At 38.4% G+C, this 26,063-nt stretch overlaps 11 protein-coding genes across 11 annotated transcripts; 5 read left to right on the top strand and 6 right to left on the bottom strand. All coding sequences in view use genetic code 12, as the record gives it.

Annotated features, from left to right (window-relative positions):
* Positions 1-332: 332 nt before the first annotated feature.
* PGA63 (Pga63p) lies at positions 333-4,175 on the top strand (the record flags this gene model as incomplete). The annotated part of the gene is made up of 1 exon (XM_067694199.1): positions 333-4,175. One exon carries the CDS (start codon positions 333-335, stop codon positions 4,173-4,175), a length of 3,843 nt encoding a protein of 1,280 aa, XP_067546543.1.
* A 139-nt stretch (positions 4,176-4,314) lies between these two features.
* On the bottom strand, positions 4,315-7,536 carry ATC1 (alpha,alpha-trehalase; the record flags this gene model as incomplete). Its single annotated transcript, XM_067694198.1, has 1 exon — positions 4,315-7,536. The coding sequence occupies one exon, from the start codon at positions 7,534-7,536 to the stop codon at positions 4,315-4,317; it is 3,222 nt and encodes a 1,073-aa protein (XP_067546542.1).
* Positions 7,537-8,800: 1,264 nt separating this feature from the next.
* Positions 8,801-9,703, top strand: SUI2 (translation initiation factor eIF2 subunit alpha; the record flags this gene model as incomplete). Its single annotated transcript, XM_067694196.1, has 1 exon — positions 8,801-9,703. The coding sequence occupies one exon, from the start codon at positions 8,801-8,803 to the stop codon at positions 9,701-9,703; it is 903 nt and encodes a 300-aa protein (XP_067546541.1).
* Positions 9,704-9,761: 58 nt separating this feature from the next.
* Positions 9,762-11,456, bottom strand: I9W82_005058 (uncharacterized protein; the record flags this gene model as incomplete). The annotated part of the gene is made up of 1 exon (XM_067694195.1): positions 9,762-11,456. One exon carries the CDS (start codon positions 11,454-11,456, stop codon positions 9,762-9,764), a length of 1,695 nt encoding a protein of 564 aa, XP_067546540.1.
* A 346-nt stretch (positions 11,457-11,802) lies between these two features.
* Positions 11,803-13,248, bottom strand: I9W82_005057 (uncharacterized protein; the record flags this gene model as incomplete). The annotated part of the gene is made up of 1 exon (XM_067694194.1): positions 11,803-13,248. One exon carries the CDS (start codon positions 13,246-13,248, stop codon positions 11,803-11,805), a length of 1,446 nt encoding a protein of 481 aa, XP_067546539.1.
* A 1,879-nt stretch (positions 13,249-15,127) lies between these two features.
* MEF2 (Mef2p) lies at positions 15,128-17,539 on the top strand (the record flags this gene model as incomplete). Its single annotated transcript, XM_067694193.1, has 1 exon — positions 15,128-17,539. The coding sequence occupies one exon, from the start codon at positions 15,128-15,130 to the stop codon at positions 17,537-17,539; it is 2,412 nt and encodes an 803-aa protein (XP_067546538.1).
* Positions 17,540-17,712: 173 nt separating this feature from the next.
* On the top strand, positions 17,713-18,957 carry I9W82_005055 (uncharacterized protein; the record flags this gene model as incomplete). The annotated part of the gene is made up of 1 exon (XM_067694192.1): positions 17,713-18,957. The coding sequence occupies one exon, from the start codon at positions 17,713-17,715 to the stop codon at positions 18,955-18,957; it is 1,245 nt and encodes a 414-aa protein (XP_067546537.1).
* A 380-nt stretch (positions 18,958-19,337) lies between these two features.
* On the bottom strand, positions 19,338-20,813 carry I9W82_005054 (uncharacterized protein; the record flags this gene model as incomplete). Its single annotated transcript, XM_067694191.1, has 1 exon — positions 19,338-20,813. The coding sequence occupies one exon, from the start codon at positions 20,811-20,813 to the stop codon at positions 19,338-19,340; it is 1,476 nt and encodes a 491-aa protein (XP_067546536.1).
* A 1,411-nt stretch (positions 20,814-22,224) lies between these two features.
* On the bottom strand, positions 22,225-23,556 carry I9W82_005053 (microtubule-binding protein; the record flags this gene model as incomplete). The annotated part of the gene is made up of 1 exon (XM_067694190.1): positions 22,225-23,556. One exon carries the CDS (start codon positions 23,554-23,556, stop codon positions 22,225-22,227), a length of 1,332 nt encoding a protein of 443 aa, XP_067546535.1.
* Positions 23,557-24,126: 570 nt separating this feature from the next.
* On the bottom strand, positions 24,127-24,771 carry I9W82_005052 (uncharacterized protein; the record flags this gene model as incomplete). The annotated part of the gene is made up of 1 exon (XM_067694189.1): positions 24,127-24,771. The coding sequence occupies one exon, from the start codon at positions 24,769-24,771 to the stop codon at positions 24,127-24,129; it is 645 nt and encodes a 214-aa protein (XP_067546534.1).
* Positions 24,772-25,203: 432 nt separating this feature from the next.
* CHO1 (CDP-diacylglycerol-serine O-phosphatidyltransferase) lies at positions 25,204-26,043 on the top strand (the record flags this gene model as incomplete). The annotated part of the gene is made up of 1 exon (XM_067694188.1): positions 25,204-26,043. One exon carries the CDS (start codon positions 25,204-25,206, stop codon positions 26,041-26,043), a length of 840 nt encoding a protein of 279 aa, XP_067546533.1.
* Positions 26,044-26,063: the final 20 nt, after the last annotated feature.

Below are 26,063 nucleotides of genomic sequence, written 5' to 3'. Positions count from 1 at the left end.
TCCTATATACTATAAGCAAGCTTAGTAAGAGTAGCCCGCTTTAGAAGAGTATATAAAACAGCAACAATCTCTCACCTATTAACAATGAAATCAATAGAGGGGCCGAAGAAAAAGAAAACAGCACACAAACTAAAAACTCTGTTGTTCATTTTTTTTTTTATTTTTTTTTTGCTTTGGTTGGTTGTTCTCAATTTCTTTTTTTTATTTTCCAATACAACAACGCCTGGAGCTTTAGACAATCACAACTCAAATCAGGCAATACAAAACCTTCAGTACGAATCCAATTGACTCACCAAGACTTTTTTGCTAAAATCAAATAAGGTGAAAACAAGATGGTCAAGATAAGTGAAATCAATCGTACTTCAACTTTCGCATGGAGTCTGGATAGTCTTCCGTTATTAGCCACTGGAACTGTTGCTGGGGCTGTTGACATTAACTTTAGTTCTTCAGCTGCCTTGGAGATATGGGATATATTTTCGCCAGTTGGAAAAACTGAACCACTTTTCTCAGCGTCTGTGGAGAACAAATTTTATGCTTTGGCATGGTCGAAACCATTTGAAGGAAGATCAAAAGGGTTGTTAGCAGGCGCTTATGAGAATGGAACCGTTGAATTTTGGGATGTTGCCAACTTGATCAAGACGAAGGACCTCGCCAAATCGTCTGTTCATAAATCTAACAAGCACACTGGTGCTGTCAAGTCATTACAATTTAACCCTAACCAAGCCCATGTTCTTGTCACTGGTGGTTCCAACGGACAAATTTTTGTATGGGACACTAAAAGCTTCAGCGAACCTTTTGCACCAGGTCAAGCAATGACTCCGATGGATGAGATAAGCTGTGTTGCTTGGAATAACTCTGTTAGCCATATTTTTGCAAGCACAGGTAACAGTGGTTATACCTCCATTTGGGACCTCAAAACTAAAAAAGAGGTGTTGCATCTTTCATACAATGGACCAGGTGGCAGAGCAAACTTTTCCCATGTTGGATGGCACCCAACAAAGTCTACGCAATTGGTTACTGCAAGCGATAATGATTCTTGTCCGTTGATTCTAACTTGGGATTTAAGAAACTCCAATGCTCCTGAAAAAGTCATTGAAGGACACAAGAAAGGTGTTTTATCTTTGGATTGGTGTAAGCAAGATGCAAACTTGTTGGTCTCTTGTGGTAAAGACAATGCCACTATATTATGGAATCCAATCGAAGGCAAGAAATTGGCCGAGTACCCAACAACTGCAAATTGGGCGTTCAAGACTAGATTTGCACCATCAGCACCAGAAATTTTTGCTACAGCTTCATTTGATGGTAAAATTAATGTTCAAACTATTCAAGATACATCGCCTCCAGTTTCAACAAAAGTTAATGCTTCTAACAATGACAATGATTTTTGGAATGAACTCTCAGTTACAGAAACCCAACAACCTGTTTTTGAAGTTAAACAAGCACCAGCTTGGCTCAAGAATCCTGTGTCTGTTTCCTTCGGATTTGGATCGAAATTGGTGTCCGTTGAAAGTGTTAATGGAAAATCTGTCGTAAAGGTGGAAAAGTATCTCGCTGGGTTCAAGAAAGAGGGTAGTGACTTTGAAAACTTGAAAAATGACAAGTATGAGTCTATCATTGAAACAAGGTTAAGTGATGACACAGTTAAGGGCAAAAATCATGCAGATTGGGAGATTTTGGAAACATTTTCAAAGAATGGAAAAGATAAATTGTTTGGCTCTGATAGCGAGAACGAAGAAGGTAAAGACGAGAAAAGCCAATCTGAAAACAAAGAAAAAGATGGTGCAGATGCTAGTGCTAATGGAGACGATGATTTCTTTGCGCATCTTGGTAATGGTAAAGTTAAAACAACTGATGACGAGTACGTGCCTTCTGGAAACTTTTCAATCTTCAGATCAAATGCATCTGATGCTGATAAAAAGTTGATTAATTTAATTTTAAACAACAGAATTGAAGATGCAGTGCAATCTTCTTTAGATCAAAAGAAATTGGTCGAGGCGTTAGTATTGGCGTTGGACGCTTCGGACAACGTGAAACAAGCAGTAAAAACCGCTTACTTTAAAAAGCACAAAGAAGACAGCTTAGCCAGGGTTATCTACAATGTGTCATCCAGAAATGTCACTGATCTTGTTGCACATGCCAATGTCCGTGATTGGAAGGAAATTGCAAAGGGGATTAAGGCAATTGCTGTTGACTCAAAGGAGTATGGTGACAAGATGTCTGAATTAGGTGATCGAATTTTAAGTGCAAGCGATGGAAATAGAGAAGATGCCATTACATGCTACTTAGCTGGTGGCGCTTTGGACAAATTGGCTCATCTCTGGTTGCAAGAATTACCCGAATATGAATTGGAATTGTTGAAATCTGACAATGCAAAGGTATCATCGCCTTCTGAAGCACGTTTGCATGTATTGACCAATTTTGTTGAAAAAGTTGCTACTTACAAATTCTTTTCCAAAAAAGAGGGTGCTTTTACTGGTCCGCTGGCTGAACCTATCTCGAAAGCCTTGTTGGAATTTGTGAATCTCGTTGCCGGATCTGGTGAATTTGATTTGGCTGAAAAGGTGTTGCTAATGTTACCTGGTGAACTTGCTGGTGTTGAAAAGGAAAGAATATTGAAGGCCACTGGAAAGAGTGCTCAGCCTAAGGTGACTACTACTGCCAACAAATTATCTCTGAGAGCTACTACAATTGAGCAAAAGGCTCCAAGACAACCTTCCGTTGCAAAAGCAAGAGCTGTGTACCCAGCTGCAGCCAATACAGGTTTCCAACAATTCCAAGCTCCTCCGGCACCTGTTCCACAACCATCGGGATTCCAATATGCTACACCTCCTGTACCACAACAGGCTTCAGCAACTTTACCTCAACCAGGCTATCCAGCTGTATTACCCAAGGCAAATCCTTATGCTAAATCAAACCCATATGCGCCTAATAACATCTACAAGGCAGCATCTCCTGTAGCTACTCCTGCGGCATTAAATCCAACTCCCCCACCACCACCAATGCAAGGTACTTCTTCAGCCCCCAAGAGTAACAAGCTGGAAACAGATGGATGGAATGATTTGCCAGAAACATTCAAACCAAAAACTACTGCACCAAGAAGGGCCGCTGCTGCTGCTGCTGCGGTTGCCACTCCACCAGCACCTGTTGCTGCAGCTGTGCCAACTCCATCAATGCCACCAATGCCAAGTCAATCAAGTCAAAGCAGTATCAGTAACTCCTTTGCCCCACCAAAGAGGACAGTCTCAACAACTGGTTTCGCTCCCCCACCAAAGACTGGCAGCCGTAGTGCATCAAGAACTTCAATTCCAACCCAACAAGTTGTATCTCCAAAGCCTATACCAACAACCAAATACGCGCCACCTCCAGGCACTGCGCAACCTCCACAAGCAGGTGTTCCAAATTTCGGTGCTCCGCCACCACCACCAGCAGCAGCAGCAGCTACTTCCCCTGCTGCCACTATGAAAAACCCATATGCACCAACAAGTGAACCAGTTCCACCAAAAGTGCCATATGCATCTCCTCCTCCTTTAGCTTTCGGAGGTCCACCAACACCAACTGTTGCGGTACCAAAGAATCCATATGCACCCCCACCTTCAGTACAAAGCAACTCTCCTCATTTGCCACCAGTTGGAAATCCTGAAGTGGGTTCAAAGTTTGGAACTGCTGCGCCACCTCAACAGCCGTTTGGAATAAGCATGGCAACTCCAGTGCAGTCATCATTCGCACCAGTGGGACCACCACCACCAACCGGACCAACGCGTCCACCAGTTTCAGTGAGCGAACAGCCACCTGCAACTAGTGTTGCTCAAGCAGCTCCAGAACCTGCCAAGCATCCCAAAGGTGATAGGTCGCATATCTCTGAAGAGTTGGAACCAATATACACTTCCTTAACCACAGTCATTGAAGCAATCAAGCCAAACATTCCAGAAAAATTTGCAAGGCACGGTGCTGATATGGAGCATAGAATTAATATTTTGTTTGACCATTTGAACAATGCTGATTTGACCAAGCCCCTCACTGATTCTTTGAAGGAAGTTAGTTCAGAATTGGAAAACAAGAGATTTGACGAGGCAAAAGCTATTGATGTTGAGATTGCTACTAACTTTACTGATGAATTGGGTAATTGGCACACTGGTCTCAAGCGTCTCATTACAATGGCAGAAGCAATGTATTAGAAGTACATGTATAATTTTGATTACTGTCGATTGTGTGACCCACATTCGGATTATAATTTTACAATCTTGAAGAGTAACAGAAAACTACAATGTAACCACTCTTGGAGCATCTCTAATCTGTTTTTTATTCTAGTCTACTTTATGTATTGAAAAAGCTAACCTCGGCAATCTTTGCCCCACCGTAGTCATCTTCAATCGGCTCTGTATTGTGAATGCCATCAACTTCAAGAAGAAGGAACCTGCTTTGTAATTTGATATCCCAGGAAGTTGTGTTGTGTCGCAAAGGGACCAAAACTTCTTCAAACTCCTTACTTGAAAATGGCGCACTAATGGAAACATCCTCAGACTGCACTTCTTCAAATACGTCGCTCTGGTTCAACAATTTCTCTTCAGGGTTGGCAAATCGATAATTTTTGTAAACTGGATTACCAAAATCAACTTTTGCTAAGAAATCAGTCACTGTATTGAATCTGGTATCCCGATACTTCAGAAGTTTCACTTTTTTAGGAGGTTTATCAGCCCAGTTGAATATAACACTGGAGATGTTTTTCACAGAGTGCAAATCAATCAATATTTTTCCCGTTGTGTCGTTGTATTTGACTTGCCATCTGGTGGAATTATCACCATCATTAATCAGGAAAGAGGAATCACTGGGGGCGCCCTCGGTAATGTTGTAAAAAGTTGTCAAGCCGCATTCAGATATACTATCTTCAAAGTTCTTACTAGGTTGATATAGTTTGAATGATTTTTCTTCGCCATCTTTCAACTTGTAAGTCCCGTGAACAGGGTTTCTGTCAGCGATAGTGATTGATATATAATCATTTGCTTTGTTTGACGTTTTGCCCTCATTTTTAACGACAAGCGTCGAGTCAGTTATGTTCATTGATATAGTGTGGTTGTCGTAATGGATGCCACTATACTGAACCCCATCACCCAAGCATGGCACAGAAACTGGATCCAAAAACAATGATCGAGAGATTTTGCCATTTTCGATGGTATAAGAATGTCTCAACCCAGTCAATCCTTGTATCACTGCCTGTACAAAGCCTCCATGCCCAGTCAAGAATGGAAATGCCGGGTGTGTACCTCCATTTGTTTTATAATCGTCGTTGTTCTGCTCTGAAAACTGCGCAAATGGTCCTCTAAAGTATGGTTGCATTGCTTTGTGTAGATACGATTGAGACGCGCAACCACTACTAGCCAAATTTGCAGCAACAATAGAAAATATCGAAAATGTCATGGCTGGTCCGTAGCTAACCTGTTTTCCCGAATAGAATTCCATGTTTGTGTATGCTTGCTCTTCATCAACCAAACTATTCTGTAAAGGATACGTCAATAACACAACATCTGCTTGTTTAATGCCCACCGATGAGTTCATTCCCGAGTATTCCAAAGTTATATTTTGCGAATTGTCTGCAGTTGGAAGATACATTTTTTGCGATATCTCTTTATAGTTATCAGGCATTTTAACATCTAGAATACTGCCAATATCATTGATCCAGTTCATGAGCAATGCAATACCTGCGTTGGTATAGGCCCCGTTGTCAACGTGATTGGCGTATTCATCGGGGTCGGTGAGATTGTTGGTGACATATTTGTCAATTGTTTCATTATAAGTAGTCACATAGCCGGCATAAAACTTTGCTGCATCATTAACCAAAGGATACACTGTACTTTTCAAATACTCATCATCTACCGCACCACTGAGATACAATTCCCAAGCAGCCATAGCAATAGCAGAATTGATATGGTATTCGTAATTCAAGCAAGGGCCCGTTGCTGTGCAATTTCCAAACCTTCCACTTGTCCATGGATATGCAGCACCTTCATATCCTTGAGGTGTGTTTTTCAAAGCTTGCTCGTGTGTATGAACTCTGTAGTTCACAATGCTTTTTGCGTGGTTGGGATTAAGAGACAATATCGCCCTAAACATCCAGAAATCAGTATCCCAGAAAACCATACCGCCATAACTATCTGAGCTTAAACCTGCAACACCGAGTGCTCCTGTCAACCCTTGTGCGTCCGAGCGGGTATTCGCAAGTAAGTGGTATACTGAAGCCCTGGATCCCAAATCTAGTAAAGGATCGTTTGGGAATGAAATCTTGGGTACTTTTCCTATTGCCTGAGTCCATGCCTGTAAATGAGTCTTTATAATCAAATCAAAGTGTTCAAACTTTTGAGAAACTTGCTTGGCAAATTGAAGCGTGTCTCTTGCGTTTTCAAACTTTTTGGGATCCAAGTCTGAGGACACAATGCCCACCGTTTTTCCAAATTCAGTGGAATCTTGCCCCTTCAATTGAATCAGTGATGTTTGTTTTGTTAGTTTATTGTTCGAACGACGGAGAATACCGTCGAGATGAAGTGTTGAATAAATGGCTCCTGAAATGTAATCTAGGTTCTCTGGCAGGAATGACACGTATATACCAGAATTATCGTGACCAACCAGGTTCAACTGACACCTTTGTGCCGTATCAAAGTCCAACTCATCTATCACATCTATTTCCACAGTATCATTTCCTTTATTTTGGATGTCCACTTTAACTAGACCCAAATTTATCTCCGATCTATGTGCGAGAACAGTATACTTTATATCTAGCAAGTCCAACCAAGTAAACTGTGTAGTTACTATACCGTTTGATAAGGACATATTTTGTACATAGTTTGTAATTTGTCCAACTCCATCAGGCGAAGAAGGGTCCAATGTGTAGTTCTTGTCGCCTTTTTGAATCGACAACTTCAATGTTGTCCACTGTGGCACAGCTGATATCACACTTTCGTACCCATTTTTCAAAAGTTCTGGAAAGTTGTTTCCAGTAGTGTTTTCTTGAAGGTCATAGAATCCTGTTATAAAAGCTCCAGAAAATCGCTTGTCAAACAATGGCCATCCATTGTACAAATCATCCTCCTTTGAATCAGGCGAGTCCGTTAGTTGATCAAAGGTGAACCCCTGTCCCAAGTTGGGAATTCTACTTCCAATGTATCCATTTGCAACGTAAGGCTGTTTTTGATATTGGTTGTACTTGGGAAACTCAATTGTTCCCACCACATTGTCCTCTCGATCATAGAATGCATGTTCTGAAAATTGCACCTGACTAAATATTTCCTTGTTTGCAAAACTATTGACAAAGTCGGTAAGATTTGAATCTGACTTCTGTAGTGTGGGTTCTTCTTCTAAGCGGGGTACAACAAATGGAAAAGCTTCAGAGTACCTCGCATTTAGTAGGTGGAGGCTGTAGAATAGTATAATATTTGCAACGATTGTCATAGATATGATATAGATCCGATTACGTTTAAGTGAATTTCCAACTTTCTTGGTTTTGGAACTATCTTCAATATGTATAACATTATTCTCTAGGTCCATAGTAAAAACATATAATGTTTAATGATTGGCTTGGGGGTATGGCGATAGCACAAAATCAGTATGCAAAGTGGAGTGAGGAAGCGTATAGTGTTAAAATGCAAATTTAAGGAACGAATGACTGAAGGGTGGAGGATCTATAGTTTCTGCTTCAATAAGAAAAATTTCATATAGAAGTTTTGAAGAATTACACAAGAATAGCAACGCAAGTGAATGTGTGTGTGTGTGTGTGTGTGTGTGTGTGTGTGTGTGTGTGTGTTTTGGTAACACAAATTAGGCAACTCAAAGATCTGTATGGCGTTAAAGGAATGAGGAGGGGGATATGGAATGTTTATGTTTATGTTTATGTTGTGTGAGATTTTATTTTTACTTTCTTGTTGTTATTATTGAGTAACAAAAACCCCAAACTTTCCTTTTTTTTTTTGTTTTGCTCTAGAGACTGTCGTATTGTTTTCTTTTGCGACATTAAGACAGTTAAAAGAATTCGGAAATTTCGTCATTGGGTGACTCGTCGAGCAACATTCGATAGAGAGATTTGAAAGTATGACTAGCCATAGTTTATAGAGGTTTACAGTGGATAAGAGTATTGGGGAAAAAAAGCAAAGCTTTGTTAACCGCCCAAAAGTTTGTGATGAAACAAACGTTTGATCATTTCCAAACGAGGCAACCCAATGACTCTAATAAGATAGGAAACCATTGCGTGTATGGTAAAGCATCTCTCTTGAAAGTTTTCCCCACAATGTGTCACCATATAGGAGTTTCAACCCTAAAACTTTTACGAACTTGAGTCATCGAGGAGGTGATTCTTAAGCCACTATGTCTATTTCATTAAATTTAATCACTGTAGTTTTCAGTCTTCTTCCCAAGCAAATCACTGCCAGTGAGACGAGGCCAATTAAGAGAGACAATACCCTATTGACACTGCTCCTCAATTCCTCCTGATTGAACTGGCTCACATTCTAACTACGAAGTAGGCTTTGACCTTGGCTTCCCTTCCTTCAAAATTAATACACAATGATAGGTCAGAACAGGGATATCTTTTTTTGACTTCAATGAAAACCCACATCCACCGCTTATATCTCCACCAGTGGTCAGGTACTTGGTAGATTTGCAGACGTGCACAAAACTCAAAGAACAAAATTTTTTTTTTTTTTGCTTCTGCTCTCTCTCTCTTGGTGAAAAATTTGAGTCAGATCTTGGTCATCAGAACAACAACGAGATATACATACATCACCTATATACAAGATAGATCAAGCCAGTATCCATCATGAGTTCAACAAACTGCAGATTCTATGAAAACAAGTATCCCGAAGTGGACGAAGTTGTTATGGTCAACGTGCAAGAAATTGCCGAAATGGGAGCATACGTTAAACTTTTAGAATACGACAATATTGAAGGTATGGTTTTATTGTCTGAATTGTCAAGAAGACGTATTCGTTCTATTCAAAAGTTGATTAGAGTGGGAAAGAATGAAGTTGCTGTCGTATTGAGAGTTGACAAGGAAAAGGGTTACATTGATTTGTCCAAAAGAAGAGTGTCAGCTGAAGATATTGTAAAGTGTGACGAGAGATACAACAAAAGTAAAGCAGTCCATTCCATCTTGAGACACTGTGCCGAAAAATTCAACATACCATTGGAAAAGTTGTACGAAACCATAGGTTGGCCCTTGAGCAGAAAGTATGGACATGCTTATGACGCCTTCAAGTTTTCCATCACCGACCCAACCATTTTTGAAGGCCTTGTGGCCCCTTCTGAAGGTGTATTGGAGGAATTGAAGTTGTACATATCGAGAAGGTTGACCCCACAAGCAATCAATATAAGAGCAGATGTCGAAGTATCGTGCTTTGGATACGAAGGTATAGATGCAATCAAGCTGGCTTTAAAGGCAGCAGAGTCAGTATCTACTGAACAAATGCAAGTCAAAGCCAAGTTGGTTGCTGCTCCATTATACTTTCTTTCTGTGCAATCATTGGACAAAAATCAAGGAGTACGTCTTTTGGAAACTGCCATTGAGAAAATTGTTGAAAGTATAGAGTCAAATGGTGGTGTATGTAAGGTCAACATGGCACCAAAGGCTGTCACTGCTACCGAAGACGCTGAACTTGAGCGTTTGTTGGAAAGTAAAGAAGCTGAAAACAAAGATGATTCCGATGAAGAGGATGATGAATAAAGTATTTAGTAACATAGATGTCCCTTGAAAATACAAACTTATAAAAAAAACAATTCTTCTACTCAGCTCTTCCGAATCTGGCGATTCTCTCCTCTTCCTTCTTTTTCAATGCCTTCTTAATATCATCGCTGGTGAATACTCCAAAAGGCTCATCAAAAAGAGGACCATCATAAACACTTATGTCGGTATGAATCTTCTTCAAGATTAGGCTGCCCTTGTTGGCTCTATCAACAATGTCAGCCGGTAAATTGGGAACCATTTCCTCAGGAATACTCAACTCTGTGACTGACTCTGGGATCTTGACATTTTCAAGCGATAAAAGCTCTGGATTACCGCTCAAGTCGAGGATTTTCAAATTATTACAAAATTTGACACTCCTTATAGATTTCATATCATTATAGGTTAAACTCAATTGGGTCAAGCTTTCAGGGAATTCATAATTTTCGAGGATTCTAATACCCTGGTAGCCTAGCTTCAAAACTTTCAAGTTTGGTGGGAGGGTTACATCCCTCAACGTTATAATCTGCTTCTCGCTAACTAAGCATTCTTGATCATTTTCTATATCAAGCACCTCTAAGGAATCTGGAAATTGAACATTCTTCAAAGTTGTTAAGAGGTTATCACCCAAATATAACTCCTTAAGATTAGCAGGGAATTGAACTTTGTTTAAAGTTTTGATTTTATTTCCATTCAAGTACAACGTCTCGATACTATTGGGTAACTTCAAAGTGTTGACACTGGTGACACCATCTTCGGTTAAAACCAATGTCTTAACATGAGGAGGCACTTTCAACCCACGAGGAGTGGTCATTGCCGATTGAAGGTTTAAAACTTCAAGCCCTTCAGGGAATTTAACGCCAACCATTGCATCATTAGGAATAGACCCAGCGTCTAATATTTTCAACAGCTGAGGGAAACTTACACCCTTTAAGTTCTCAATGGGATTCATTGCAATACTGAGTGATTCAAGTTTCTGTGGCCATCTGGCACCAGACAAACTGTCAATTCTGTTTGCGGAAACATCAAGGTCGGTTAATGATCTCGGAAATGTAATTCCATCCAAGACATACATTCTATTACCCGCTAAGTGCAAGGTTTCAAGAGTGCTTGGAAAGTAAGTCCGAGAAAGATAAACAAGGCCACAGCCTGAGGCCATAAATCTTTTCAACTTGGGTGGGAAATGGAAATTATCCAACAGATCCAAGTAACAATCTCCATTAATATTTAAAACTTCCAATGTCTTTGGAAACTTAATTTCAGGGAATGAATCGAGGCCACTATCAGGAATATCCAAAATTTTCAAATTCTTAAAAGGTTCAATATCCTGCTTCATTTCCTCATCCGCTTTAGGACCCAGATCCTCATTTACAAATTTGTCAATGAACGATAAATGAGTTACCTTTGGTCCACAAATTTCCTCAAGACTTGACATAAACTTTTTGTATTGTTTCTTATCATTAGCAGTGTGATCGTTCCAACCCTTGTCTATTTTGAAGAAAATGTGGCACCCAACACTTGTGTGGTCAGTAAGTAGATGGGGATTGTTTTTTAAAAAATCAATAAACTTGGTCAATGGCTCCCATTTTCTTTCTTCGTATGATACTATGAGATGAACGTAGTCAAACTCGTGTTCAAAAGCGGCCTTCTCCTTTTTGGCTTTGTCAATGTAGTGAACTGTAACCTCTGTGTCTTTTATTTCCTTTAATTCGTCTACAAAATTCACCTTGTGGTACTGCTTGTGTGGTTCAATCATGACCACCAAGCGGTGATTGATTTTGGTGTTTGTCATCTTATTAGAAGTCCAATTGCTGTTGTATCTGTCAATGTATCAATGAAAAGAGCGAGTGCTTAAAAGAATAAAAGGGCAAAGGGAGTTTTGATCCGGTAATAAGTATAAACAATAAACAATAAACAAATTAAAACACGTCCTGCATTTGTTGCTATATTATTTTTTGTTTCTTTTTTGTTTTGTAACGCGTGATTTTCTTTTTTTTTTTTGACAGACTCTGGATCTTGATAATTGAACCCTTTCAGTCCCATATTTCTTTGTGGCAAATTATGTATTGATTACATCTATACAGCTACTATACTTTTTCCTCCTATGCTTTTGCCCCACCTATTGCAAACAAGTGGGTAAATACGTCTAAAAATGGCACTGAAACTTGAGTAATATCTACTTTATCTGAATCGACCTTCCCATCCTTAGATATAATCCTATCCCTAGCTTTTAAATATCCTCTCATTATTAACATTGTCGTTGCACTTGCTAAAAACATAACTCCCGTAAAAATAGAACAATTTCGGTAACTTGTAGGATCGACACCGGCTCCATCCCCTTTGACGAGCTTGACTCCGATAACAGGTGAAAAAATCCCTGCAATACCCATAAAAGTCCATACTTTTGCAAAAACAACATTCATTTTTCGTAGACCAAAAGTTTGAGCCATTAATGGAGCAATGATGGCGTATATACTTCCCATGAAAGCACCCTCGATGATGGCAAATGCAATGACAGTGGCATAGTTTCTTGCTGGTATCCACATTGCCAAGCAGAAAATTCCAACAATGTAGTACGCTACAGTGGCCACTGAAGCTGCACCAAGCTTATCTGATAAATATCCAACGGTTGGTCTACCAAAAAATGATCCCACTTGTACCATGGCTGATACTATAGCACCCTGATGCTCACTGTAACCTAAACTTTGAGTGAAATTGGATAATGTGTACAACACAATTACGTAACCAAATATACATGTCAACACAAAAAACAATAACAAGTAAAAACCAGCTGTTTTAAGCACTGTTATATCAATAAAGTTAAATTCGATATGATGTTTGGAAGCTTTGCTTCGGGCAGCAATGATTGCGATCCACGTTAATCCAAATCCAATTATACTTTGTGCCCGTAACGCCCAGCGCACCCCTGATCGATCAACCACTTTTTGCATAGCCAAATTAAAGACAACTCCTCCTAAACCGGATCCAGCTGATGCTATACCACCAGCCAAGACTCTTCTCTTCTTAAACCATTGTGGTAGCAACGTAAGTGTTGGAATTGAAAGAAATGCGAGACCAAAACTTTGCATCAAACCTTGCGTTAAATACAATTGCCAAAGTTTGGTTGACCAACTTGCCAACATCAAGGCTGTAAACTGAAGACAGTTCCCCACAATTAAAACAGGTTTAAACCCAAATAGTCCCATGCATACCGTAATTAATGGTGAGAAAAATATACCCGCCCCAAATGCGATACCTCCAATGTAACTGTAATCCAACTTATCTGCTCCAGCAAAAGACTGGTGTTTTATATAGTACGCAAAATATATCGCGAAACCTGAGTTCATACCCCACGTACAAAAATTTAGAAGAACACATGCAGCACAAACAACCCAAGCATACCCACCATCAGTGTTTGGATCATGTTCGTCGAGAGCCTCTTTGGGTGGGAAAAACTCCTCTTCTGGATCTGTTTGTTTCTCATCGCTATTGGAATTGGATAAGCTTATTCTTGTAACGTTGTTATCTGAAGAACTGCCTGATGTCATTGTGAAAAAGTGGTGTGTGTTTGATGATTCATGCGATACTGATTGTGGAGATTAACAAGTCACAGTAAACTGCTTCAATGCTGTTTATATATTATATCAAATTATATGAAGATGAGTAAAATTTTCGTACCACAAAATAGGAATGGAGAAAATTTCGGTAAGCGGATCGAGTTTCCCACAACATCAAAATAAAGTTTTCAAGGGAAAAACTCCATGCCATGCTAGTTTTTGTACCGAATAAAAGGATGAATTTGGGAAAGAAGCATTAGAAGCATACAGTAGACTAAGTGACGATAGAGTGGTCGCATATCTCCATGAACAAGCATTGAATACTCTACACGATGGATTTACCGATAATGAACTTTTTTTTTATCGGATTTAGCATGCAAGAACGGCATTAGCGCAACCTGAAAAGGTAATAGACACACCAGTTCAGCCCGACCTCGGTGATCCAAATGTGCAGAGGGGAGAGCTTCAGTAATATCACCTGGGACCATCCCATAATTGACGAGTTCGGTCTCTGAAGATGATCAAAATAGCAAGCCACTATTTATCCAAGCCATCTCCATTGTTTAGAAAACAATAAATCCGGTAAAAGTGCGAAATAGCCGCAGCTACAGCCCATTGGCGGAAACAAAAACGGCTTGCCTTAATGTATCAGGATGAAACCGCTTCTCTCAAAGAATGATGAAGACGGTTTCTTACTGAATAATAAAACGGATAAGAAAGTGGTCAAACACGACTATCAAAATGGCTTCAACCTCATACACACAATTTCTTCAATTCACAACATGAAAAATGTTGTACTGAATAGAACCGCAATCGTCGCAGACAGCTTTGGATGTTGTAAATAACTCACACTGTCTTGCTGTAATGGTAATCAAAAGAGGACCTCTCAAATATCAAAAAAAGTAGGGAGGGAAACAAAAAAAAAAACAAAGCGGGGTGATCCGGGAATCGAACCCGGGACCGCCCGTAAGTCAGAAGCCAACCCGTGAAGGAAGGCTAACGACCCTAAACGAGAATCATACCATCTAGACCAACCACCCGCACTGCGTATCGACCATTCTCGAACTAAATTTGAGTCGAGGCCGGCCGAGAATACTAAAATTCAACTACGCCACAAGCTTAATTTTTCGGAAAATCGGATTAACGCTTTAATAAGTGGAAGTAAAATTTTGAATATTTTCAACCCTATTTCTCTTTGTAGCGAAGCAAATATCCCATAGTAGAAGCTCTAAGTTAAATAAACCTCTTCTGCTATGCCTTTTTATCAATTGAGAGTAATTTCTTTTGAAACCCACAACAAATTGAATAAACTGAACCAATTTCTTTTTTATTGATAGATTTTGTTTGATTTTGCTGCAAAATTATTTCACGATCAAAAACCTCCACGAGTTTCCATGGATATCTATAAGCCTAATTGTTAAGAAATGTGTTAATTATTCAACAACCTCAAGCTGCTCTATGTGGTATTTGATCTTATGGCACAGACACGAGAATCAAGTCCCGAAGCATTTGAAATAGCCTAACTTTAAAGGATGGAAACAATAAAAACACTTGATGCACAAAGTAATAAACGGTACGTATTTCAAAATTCGAATAAAGTTATCCTCAATCTCTTTCTGTATAGGGGCTTTTTTGAGTAGTCACACACGAGGAAATTTCAGCAGTAGATACAAATCACCAGCTCTAAATGACATTTCAAAGCACGTAGAACACCCTCCCTTCCCTCAACAACCCGCTTCCCGCATACCGAAGGGTGTTTTTCATGTCGCTCCCACTTTGCAACCAATTGCAAGAATTGCAACAAAAGCGAGATGAATCTGAAAAGGAAAAAAAAAAAAAAATTGAATCAAGATTCCATCTTCATTCATTAATGATACTCAGGCATCAACTACTAAAGCTTACCCTCTCAGCAAGGTCATATTCTACAGTCAGCAATGTTGCACTACTGAAAATACGAAACATTGGAATCATTGCACACATTGATGCAGGGAAAACAACCACTACTGAGCGGATGATCTACTATAGTGGGAAAAGTAGAAGAATTGGAAACGTTGACGAAGGAGACACTGTTACCGACTACCTTCGATCAGAAAGAGAACGTGGTATCACTATCCAGCTGGCAGCAACTACTATACCGTGGAATCAACACAAGATCAATATAATTGACACGCCTGGCCATGCTGATTTCACTTTCGAGGTCGTGCGTTCATTGCGCGTTTTAGATGGAGCGGTGACGATTCTAGATGCAGTTGCTGGGGTTGAAGCACAAACTGAGAAGGTATGGAAACAGGCTAGTGCATTGGGCTTACCAAGGGTAGTGTATATAAATAAAATGGATCGTCCTGGAGCCGGATTCAGTAGAACTGTTCGGGAAGTTATACAAAAACTCGAGACAAGAGTGGTGTTATGCAATCTTCCTTACTTTGAAGTTGCTGCTGACCAGGAATACATTTTCAAAGGTGTTATTGATGTGTTGCATGGTAAGTTGTTGAAGTGGAAAGAGGAGGATGAATTTGGCAAAGAGATTGATGTTGTCGATTTGAATGAATCTAAACCTGAGCTTTTTGAGATGTACTGTAAGGCAAGAGAGTCTATGGTGGAGACACTAGGTGAAGTTGATGAAACCATTATTGATGCGTTTCTTGAGCATGATGAAGATTATTTGAAAATATCTCCTGATTTATTAGACCTGGCGATCCGAAAAGCTACCGTGGCGAATTATCTAACTCCTGTATTTTGTGGATCTTCATTTAGAAACATTGGGGTGCAACCATTAATGGATGGAATTACCAAATACTTGCCATCTCCTTTACAAACAACCTTACCAGAAATTAAAAGCAAAAAGAAAGAAATTTCGAAAAAGATGGATGATACAAGGGGATTGATTTTCAATAATGATAGGAACTTGACTGTAGGTCTTGTGTTTAAAGTCATGACGCATGCCACTAGAGGACCAATGACGTTTGTTAGAGTTTACAGCGGGAAGTTGAATGCATCCACTAATTTGATCAACACAAGAACCGGAAAGAAACTCTTGGTTAGAAATTTACTTGTGATGCATGGTGACACACCAGAGGAAGTTAAAAGTGTCAGTGCTGGTGATATTGGGGTTATTCCTGGCTACGAAACCGAGTTCAAGACTGGAGATACATTTGTTTGCAGTGCAGTGGGTAAAAAAGCAGTTGGACCAATTGAATCAAGCATTACATTGATGCCTATTGATATACCTCCACCTTTGTTTAATGCTAGTATAGAGCCACATACTGCCGGTGATGAAGCATATATGAGAAAATGCTTGGATATTTTAGTTCGCGAAGATCCATCATTGAAAGTACACGTGGATGAAGAGATGGGACAAACTGTGCTTAGTGGAATGGGAGAACTACATCTAGACATTGTTCGTGAAAGATTAATCAATGATATGAAAGCAAAAGTGAACTTACGCGATGTAGCAGTTTCTTTTAAGGAATCTTTTGTTGGCAAAGCAGAAGCACAAGGAAGCTTTGAGGATGAAGCTACTCGAGTCAGGTTAACAGTTGGTCACGTTGAAAATTGCTCTGATTTTGAGTCAGTGTCAGGCGCACATATTTTTGAAGATGAGAATAATGTTATAATTTTGCCAGATTCTGCCACATCGGAACACGTGAAAACTGCTTTGAGTGATCGGAGATGGAAATGCCCCAACTCTATGGATGACTTAAAAGAGGCTGTGGTAAACGGATGTTTGACTTCCTTGCAAATGGGTGGCCCACAATTGGGACTTTCATTGCATTCGACTTTGGTTACTATAAATGAATGGGATGCTCCAGTGGATAGAGGTGAAGAGCTAGTTCCCTCATTGATGAATGCTAGCAGACAAGCTATTCAATCAGTTAAAGAAATCGAATCCAACTTTGCCATTTTTGAGCCAGTGATGATTACTAAAGTTTATGTCAATTCAAATGATTTGGGTGAAGTTTCACATGATTTGACGCAAAGGTGTCAAGCTGTCATTTTAGCAGTTGAAGATGAATCTGTACAAGACACTGAGATTGCTGATTGGACTTCAGAAGTTGTCGAAAAGACTTATGTGCCACCTGACTACACATTATCGCGAACCAAAGGTAGAAATGAAGATTTTGCTAATAAGAAGATTATTATAGCCGAGACGCCATTAAAGGAAATGATTGGGTACTTGTCGAAATTAAGAGCTCTTACTCAAGGAAGAGCAACATTCGACATGTCATTTATTGGAATGAGACGAGTGACGGGAACCAGAGCTGATTCACTAGTTCGTGGGTGATGTATATAGTAAGACAAGCTGTTGATGTAAATAATATATTTTCCAGCCACATTAGAACAAACTGAGAAGAAGACAAAAAAATTTATACCAAAACAGTAAACAGAAAAAAAAAAACAGAGTAAAAAAAAAGTATCAACAGTTCCGATCTTTTTCCCCAATAAAGTATATACAACATGGACTTTGTCGATAGGGCACCTTTGTCATTAGACAGAGACAGAGTAACATGTTTACTTTTGATAAATACTCATCTTATGAAGAAATGCAGCAACATGTACACCAATGTCATTTGTAACCAGTCATTAATGCAACAAATGTCAAATGAAAACAGACTCAACATTACTCAATCATATGCAAATTACATCAAGAGACTACAGTGTAACTTGACTACTTTGAATTATATATATGAAAAGTATCATGGTCAACAACAACAACAACAACAACAGCCACAATCACAAGCTTCAAAGTCTAATTTTCCTGTGGTGTTGTCGGCACCTCCAGATATGCCGGAGTTGTTTCCCTTGTATGCTAAGTTACAAGAGCTATACGCTGAAGCATTGCAGTTTTTGAGGATGAAGATGGAAGCGATGAGAAAACAACAGATGTTGCAACAGCAATCTGGAGGAATGGGAGTGGGAGTGGGAGTGGCAGGAGGTGTCGGAGTGGCAGGAGGTGTCGGAGTCGGAACCGGTGCTGGAACTGCAGCCATGGGACAATTTCAACAACCACCGGTACCACAACAACAATCAAATCCAGTACCTTTACCTCAGGAACGGGCTCCGTCACAGCAGCAATTGAACTTGCAACAGCAGCAGCGACAACAACAGTTGCAGCAACAAATGCAGCAACAACAGCAACGTCAACAACAACAACAACAGCAACAGCAGCAACAGCAACAGCAGCAACGTCAACAACAACAAGCACCTCCACCTCCTCCACCACCGCAACCACAACTGCAGCAATCACAACAACCACCACTCTCATCATCAGTTACCCAATTCCAACAACCGTTTGACGACATGTTACTCGCAGACACATTCACAAGCTCATCGTCAAGAACACCCCTGGGGTTAGGCATGAATCCCAACATGAATATGAATATGAACATGAATATGGGCATGGGTGGGTTGAACTCCACTGTTAATATGGGCACCGATTTCAACAATAACAATAACAATAATAATAATAATAATAATAATAGCAGCAACGGTATTAGCAGTAACAACAACAATAACCCAAGTTTCAATACTGACAATGGTGGAATTAGTTCAGGGTTGAGCAATGGATCTAATTTTCAATTGTCGACGTTATCGCCACAACAGATTTTACAACAAGCTAATGAAGCCAAGGGTAATAATAATAATAATAGTAGCGGTCGGAATACGCCTCATCTTAACCTGAATGAGTTTGGGATATTTTGAGAAGGAGGATAGAGATGCATTTTTGTTAGAGTTTGGACAAAGAGGGGGACGACGGAGACAATGGAAGATTTACAAGTGATTTAGAAGTGCTGTTAGAGAAAGGGTTATTTTGTAATTAATATGTATTTTAAAAGACACAACCTTCGTGTGTATAGAGTTTTTTTTGTAATTTAGTAAAATTGATGTGTATAATTATAATGATTTTCGTTTTGATTTTAAATATACGGTATGTATTTTTTAGAAATAAGTTAAAAAAAAAACGACTCTCTATTTACGATTATTAATACTGTCGAATAGTCCTTTGTTGAAGTTTCTTTTCTGGACTAGCTAGTAGTGTGGCAACTAGTAAGTAAAAGTAATATCCAAGTCTATCATCATCTTCATTGGTTGATTACAAAAAAATGATTTCTGGGGCCTCCATTCAACGTACTTGTAGGTTGCAGTTGCAGTTGCAGTTGCAGTTGCAGTTGAGTTTGAGTTTGAGGTGGAGATGGTTGTGAAGCTAAAGAAGAAGGTTTAGGATTGGACACAGAGGGGGATATTGGAGTTGGTTGTTTGATATCGTTTCGTAATGGGAATTGAGGTATGGTTCCATATGAATGTTGAGGTTTGAATTGATACTCATTGGAACCTTTGGTGGTGGTGGTGGTGGTGGCGGTGGTAAAAGTTTCAGATTTAGAATATTGATGATTGAAATTGCCATTGTTTTCACTATTATTGTTCTTGGTGTATCTACTTGAATCCACCTCCACTTCACTATGATTGTCTGAATCTGAATGTATTGCTGATTCTGATGGTAAAGGTGGTTGTTGTTGCAGTAGTTTTTCAGAATCACTTCCATTTGCTTTTGTTGGAGTTATTATTGTCCCACTACTAGTATTTCTGGAGTCAATATTGTTATTATTGCTATTCTCATGGTCGCTTGTTGGTGAGAAAGGTGATGGTAAGTTGGGCAACTGCTCAGATACACCTCGCTTATGAAGGAGTTTCAAAGAAGCTGGTGGACCGCCATGAAAACTTGTACTATGTCTGACCTTTTGATATTTTAAATTTCCATTCGCATTTGCATTTGCATTTGCATTGCCATTCGAGTCATGATTCATCCCCACTAAGATACTAGCTGCTTCTAATAATTGTACTTGTTGATGTTTTGAAATTAACAACTTCTTAGTGACATTCCATTCAGGTGTATGTTCCCACAAATGTTTGGCTAATGAGGATATATGTTTGTAACCTTTACCACATGCTTCACACCTCAACTCTTCCTTGACTCGACCTGTTTCTCCTTCACTAGTTCGACGTACAACAAAATCGCGTGAAAGTTTAGGCAAGGTTTGTTGTTCATTTAGTGGTGGAGACGTTACTGCGGTTGACTGGTCATCTCGGTATTGGTCATAGTGGGTCTCTTCTTGAGCTTCCTGTTGGGTGTTTTGGTTGTTTTGCATTTGCATTTGCTGCTGTTGTTGAGAATTGGTATAGTGATACAGCTGCAGCTGTTGTTGTTGTTGTTGTTGTGGATGAGTAAAATTGTTCTTATTCTGCACACCCTGCTGTGGAAGCTGGCTATCATTATTCAGTGTTGTTGTCGTATACTGTTGACCATTTGATGACGAAGAAGTGTCCAGTTGTGAATTATGATACGACTGTGGATTACTATTAGTGTATTGTTGTGGATATGAATGCAGTTGTATTGGGGAAGATTGTTTCATCAGATGTGGGAGATATTGATTATTAGTGTTACTGTAGTGATGATATATCTGTGAATGTTGCAGTTGCAGCTTCATAGGTATAGAATAAGGTGCTGAGTTGGAATTTCTTCGATTATAATCAAATTGATGGGTACTACTAGTTGTCATTGTTCAAGCCAGTTTTTTGTTTCTTTTTGATTTGTATTGGACTGTCGATTAATAGATGGGTATACTGTCTGATTATGTGTTTTTATGGTAATATATCACTGAGAGTGTAGTAGTTGGTTATTTAAAAAAGTAATGGAAATGAATTGAATATATTCAGGCGAAAAGAAATCGATGTTTAGAAATTTTTTTTTTTTTTTTTTTTTTTAAAAAAAAAAATTAAAATTAAAATTAAAAATAAAAATAAAAATAATTTTTTTTTTTTTGAGCGAATTTATTTATTTATTCTTTTTTATATTTTATAATTTATATTTATTTTATTTATTTTATTTTTGGTTTACAGTAAAATTGACCCTTTGCAAATTTATAGATTCATTTGAAAATAAAAGACAGAGAGAACTATAGCAGAGAAGACACCCTTGGAAGTACCAAAAAAAACCTAAAAACTATATTTTGGAAACAGGATATAATAAGGATACATGTGTGTATAACAATTGAAGATAAAAGTAGAGTTACTAAGTATTGATGTTGTCGTTTCATTTAGTTTAAGTTGTTAGATTAATCCACGACCTAGTGGCTGAGAGATTGAGAATGGAGAGAAGTTTTAAGAATGTACAACAGTAGTGAAGTTAAGTGGTGGTTTCTATTGAATGTAAATGTCCCTCTGTGTCTGAACCTTTTCTTGTCTTTTTTTTTCTTTTTTTTTTTTTTTGTTTTTATTTAAATAAAAATGTTTCAGACACAACAATTGTTTTTATTTTTTTTTTTATTTATTTATGACATAAAAACACAACAATTAGCATAATAAAGGACAAACGGTAAAATATGTGTTAGTTAGCACGCGCATTTGAAGAAACAAAAAAAAAAAAAAAAAAAAAAAAAAAAAAAATAAATAAATAAATAAATAAATAAATTATAATATTTATTTTGTCTGTCGTAATGGAAATAAACAACAAAAAAAACAATTAATTTTAAATTCCGATGAATTTTAATTACCCAAAAAAAAAAAAAAAATCAAAAAAAAAGAATAATTTACTCTTCGTATAATGACATAATCAGTATAAAATGACGAATTAAACATTTTTATTTTCTTTTTGAACTAAAGGATTCAAATACACCACAGTATTTACTGATCTTTAATACAGTTTTTTGGTACTTGTATGTACTACTACAGTTAAAACCAACACAATATAATATACACATTCATCACGTAAATTTTAACTAATGCATATCTCTCAATTGCTGCAAAAAAAAAAAAACAAAAACACTTACACCTTTTATCTTTTGCCTACTTGTCAAGTTCGTACAAGTAGTTCATACATGTGCACATGCCTCACACACACACACACACAGAACTCTCTCCAACTTCCCTTCATCATTAAAGCACAGTTTCACTCTCACACCCACTTACATCCTAAAACTCATTATCTAGCATACCAACATCACCATCCACATTGTGCACTTCTGAACTAAACCCTTCTTGAGTCGCATACAATGTATCTTCAATCTTTTTCAACAAAGTTAGTACGTCCAATTCAGATACCAAAGTCTCATTACTCTCTATATTTTGAATCAATATTTCAATATCACGACATTTATTGAAATAGAAGTTTCTTTCAACTTGTAAAGTATCACAATTGAGCTTATATTCATTCAAATGAGCTTCCAATTCATCATTTCTTTGAAGAATCTCTTCAACTTCCTCACTGGTAATGTGGTAACTATCACCTACATTGCCACTGCCATTGCCATTATCATTGATGTTGCTCTTGTTACTACTACTACTTTGCATTTGAGGAGGATGACCGTTTGGTGCATATGCATTGATTGTAGCTGATGTTGTAGTTTGAAATGATGAAGATGTATCACCAGCACCACCACCAGTGCTCATACCAGGCTGAGAAGGCATTCTTCTAACCAGCCCATCCGAAGTCTTTCTTGTCGTTCGCTGAATAGGAGTCGATATTCTTGAAGATGTAGTTGGAGTACCTGATTTTCTCGGTCTCACTCTAGTTGACATATTACTACTAGTATAGTTGCATGATAATATGTCCTGATGTTGAGGAGGAAGTGGAGGTGAAGAAGTAGATGAAGAATGACGACCATCTCCTTGATTAACTGGATCCAGATTGAACCTGTCACTGGCTTGCATACTGCGATCACTAGCATACCCATTATTAGTACTTCGGTTAACGACACCACCCAATCTAGGACTTTGACTGCTTTGACGTTTTCTCGTGATTGAAGCAGCAGGTGGAGCCAACTTTTGCTGCAGATGTTGTTGTCTTAAAGTTGAGTTTCTATTACTGGAATTAGCATTACAAGGCACCAGGTTCACAGTATTGTATGGACTGTTATTATTAGTATTCCCATTTGCAGCTCCATTTCTCTTACCCAATGCATCATATTGATTATTTATATCAGCATTTTCATTCCAATATCGTTTAAACCACTGCAACAATTCTAAATTATCCTGTAACCGACACTTGATCAACCTCTCAACATCAATGTTCTTAGTTATACGATGCTTGGTAAACTCCAGTTGTAATATTTTCCAATTGTGACGATAAGCATATTCAGTCGAAGCATTAAATTTAACTTTATTCAACGGAACTCCACCAACTATTGAATCCATCAATTGACAAAATGCAGCTCCTGTTCCACATTGTTCTATCTTGGTATAATTTAAATCAAGAATGGTGTTTATCCACTGTAAAAGTTCTGTACGTGATTCACCAACCACCATTGTTTATACCACCATTAAACAATAACGACAGGGATGAGGAGAAAAGGTAATACTATGAAATAGATGAGGTTTGTCTTGATCTTGAAACTGGGAGTAATGGTAGAAAAAACTATGCTAAAGTGTTCTTTATCCACGAGGAGTGTGTGAAGGATATACAACAATGCTCTACTTTGAGATCTATGTTATGGGTGGTTAAAAAACATTCTTATGGTAAACAAAGGAGAAAGAAAAAAGTTTCAAAAGACACGCGCATACAACACACGTAACACACAAAAAACACCAAAAAGAAACACGTGTAGAGGAAAGACTATATGACACACATAGAAGCTAACTAGTATCAGAAGAGCACATAGAGGAAGTTGTACAGCACATTATTGATTAAAGTAAGCATTACTACAATTGGCATTAGAGATATTGCATTTGTTATATGTAGTCACGTGCAAAACACCAAATCTAATTACTGTGTTTGTGACTGAGCATTGATAATTCTCCTTAACGAAGTTCTTGAATACGAAGTAAAAACCAGCACCGTTTATCAGTGTTCACCTGTATATTTAAGACAAGACACACCTAATTAGAAGAACTCGATTGTAGTTCGATCTCAGCTTGCAAACGAAGAATTGTGTTTTCTGCTTGACTTAAAAGACGCAATGCCAACAAATCTGTTACTCCCATAGCCCTAGCACAACGAATCAAATCACCTGGCTTTTTTGGAGTTTGATAGTAAGCAACAGCAGCTTCCTCCTCGCCATCGCTATTTTCCGGTGTTTCAGACAGATCTCCGATTTTAGAAGCAAAAGATAGACTTGGATGACGATGAAGAAACCCTCTCAACCACCCATCAGTCACCACTCGTGGATTCTCTGATGAGCCTGCCAAGAATGTGTTTGCGTACTCCATCACCTCTTTCCGGGTGACGACGACTACTTTGTTTTTACCATCCAGTGGTTTCAATCTATCTGCAATAGCTTGTTCTTGTGCATCTGTAAATTTCCTTTTCGAAGGTGGGTCGGTTTTGGATTTCTTTAGTGGTCTTACATGTTCGTATAATGTTGTGGTTGGAACATTGTGTCTAGTTGCAACAATTCTGTAACTAATTTTTTTATACCCTCGATTACCATTGATGTAGTCAATTATAGCTTTCTCTAAGTCTGCCTTGGAGTATGACTTCTCAATAGGCTGTGTTTTCCGTGGTTTAAGTAATTTACTCCTCATTAGTGTGGATCAATAATAGTGGCTCTTTGAGGGTTTTGTTTACATTTCGTTTCTCCAATACTGCATATTACACGTGTTTAGTACACAGCCTTATACAATGACGCAACATTGTATAACAGGACACTCACACTTAGACCAAGAAAAATTTAAAAGTGACACTGTTTAACTTTTATTAACGCATTGTATACAGTACTCAATTTCAAACGTCATCCCAACACAAAAGAGTACAAGAGGACAATATATATATATATACGGCAATAGCAACTAATTCTTCTTGAACGAATTAAAGCCTTCTAAACACCACAATTTCAATTGTATTTACACCACCAAGGGTTCAACACTTCACCAATTGAACTCATACATACTCATACTGGAAACTAATTGCTCATCCTCCCTCCCCCAGATTGAAATCGCCACTGAAAGAAAAATAAGATGTCAGCATCCACCGGATACAAAAAACACCTCCACGACGAAGGTAGCACAACCAATCCTGACACCTCCTCATCAGCATTGGTTTCTGATTCTGATTACGATGATTCATCATCATCAAGGCCAAACCCACCATTGAGAAGATCATCGTCATTGTTTTCTCTTTCTTCAAAAGAAGATATCCCCAAGCCAGAACAAACTGAGTATTTAAAGTTTATCAATGACAATAGACACTTCAGTTTGGTTAGAAACTTGCATATGGCTGATTTCATTACTTTATTGAATGGTTTCAGTGGGTTTTATGCTATAATATCATGTTTAAGATATACATTAACTGGTAAATCCAATTATGTTCAAAGAGCCCATTTTTTCATTGTTTTAGGATTATTCTTTGACTTCTTTGACGGAAGGGTTGCAAGATTAAGAAACAAGTCCTCATTGATGGGTCAAGAATTGGATTCATTAGCTGATTTAGTTAGTTTTGGAGTTTCACCAGCAACAATTGCTTTCACCATTGGGTTTCAATCTACTATTGATGTTTTACTTTTGGCTTTCTGGGTCTTGTGCGGTTTGACAAGATTAGCTAGATTCAACATTTCAGTCAATAATATCCCCAAGGATAAAACTGGTAAATCGCAATATTTCGAAGGATTGCCTATTCCAAGTAACTTGTTATGGGTAGCGACAATGGCCTTTTTGGTTTACAAGGATTGGATTCATGAAAATTTGCCATTGGGGGTGATTTTTGCCAATACTCCTTATGAATTTCATTTATTGGCTATAGGGTTTGTATTACAAGGTTGTGCTAATATTTCAAAGTCTTTGAAGATCCCGAAGCCATAGCGTTGAATAGAGAAGTTTTT

This window comes from Candida metapsilosis (assembly GCF_017655625.1).
Source record: "Candida metapsilosis strain BP57 chromosome Unknown scaffold7, whole genome shotgun sequence".
Taxonomy (NCBI): Eukaryota; Fungi; Ascomycota; class Pichiomycetes; order Serinales; family Debaryomycetaceae; genus Lodderomyces; species Lodderomyces metapsilosis.
This window is presented reverse-complemented; position numbering and strand designations above follow the sequence as displayed.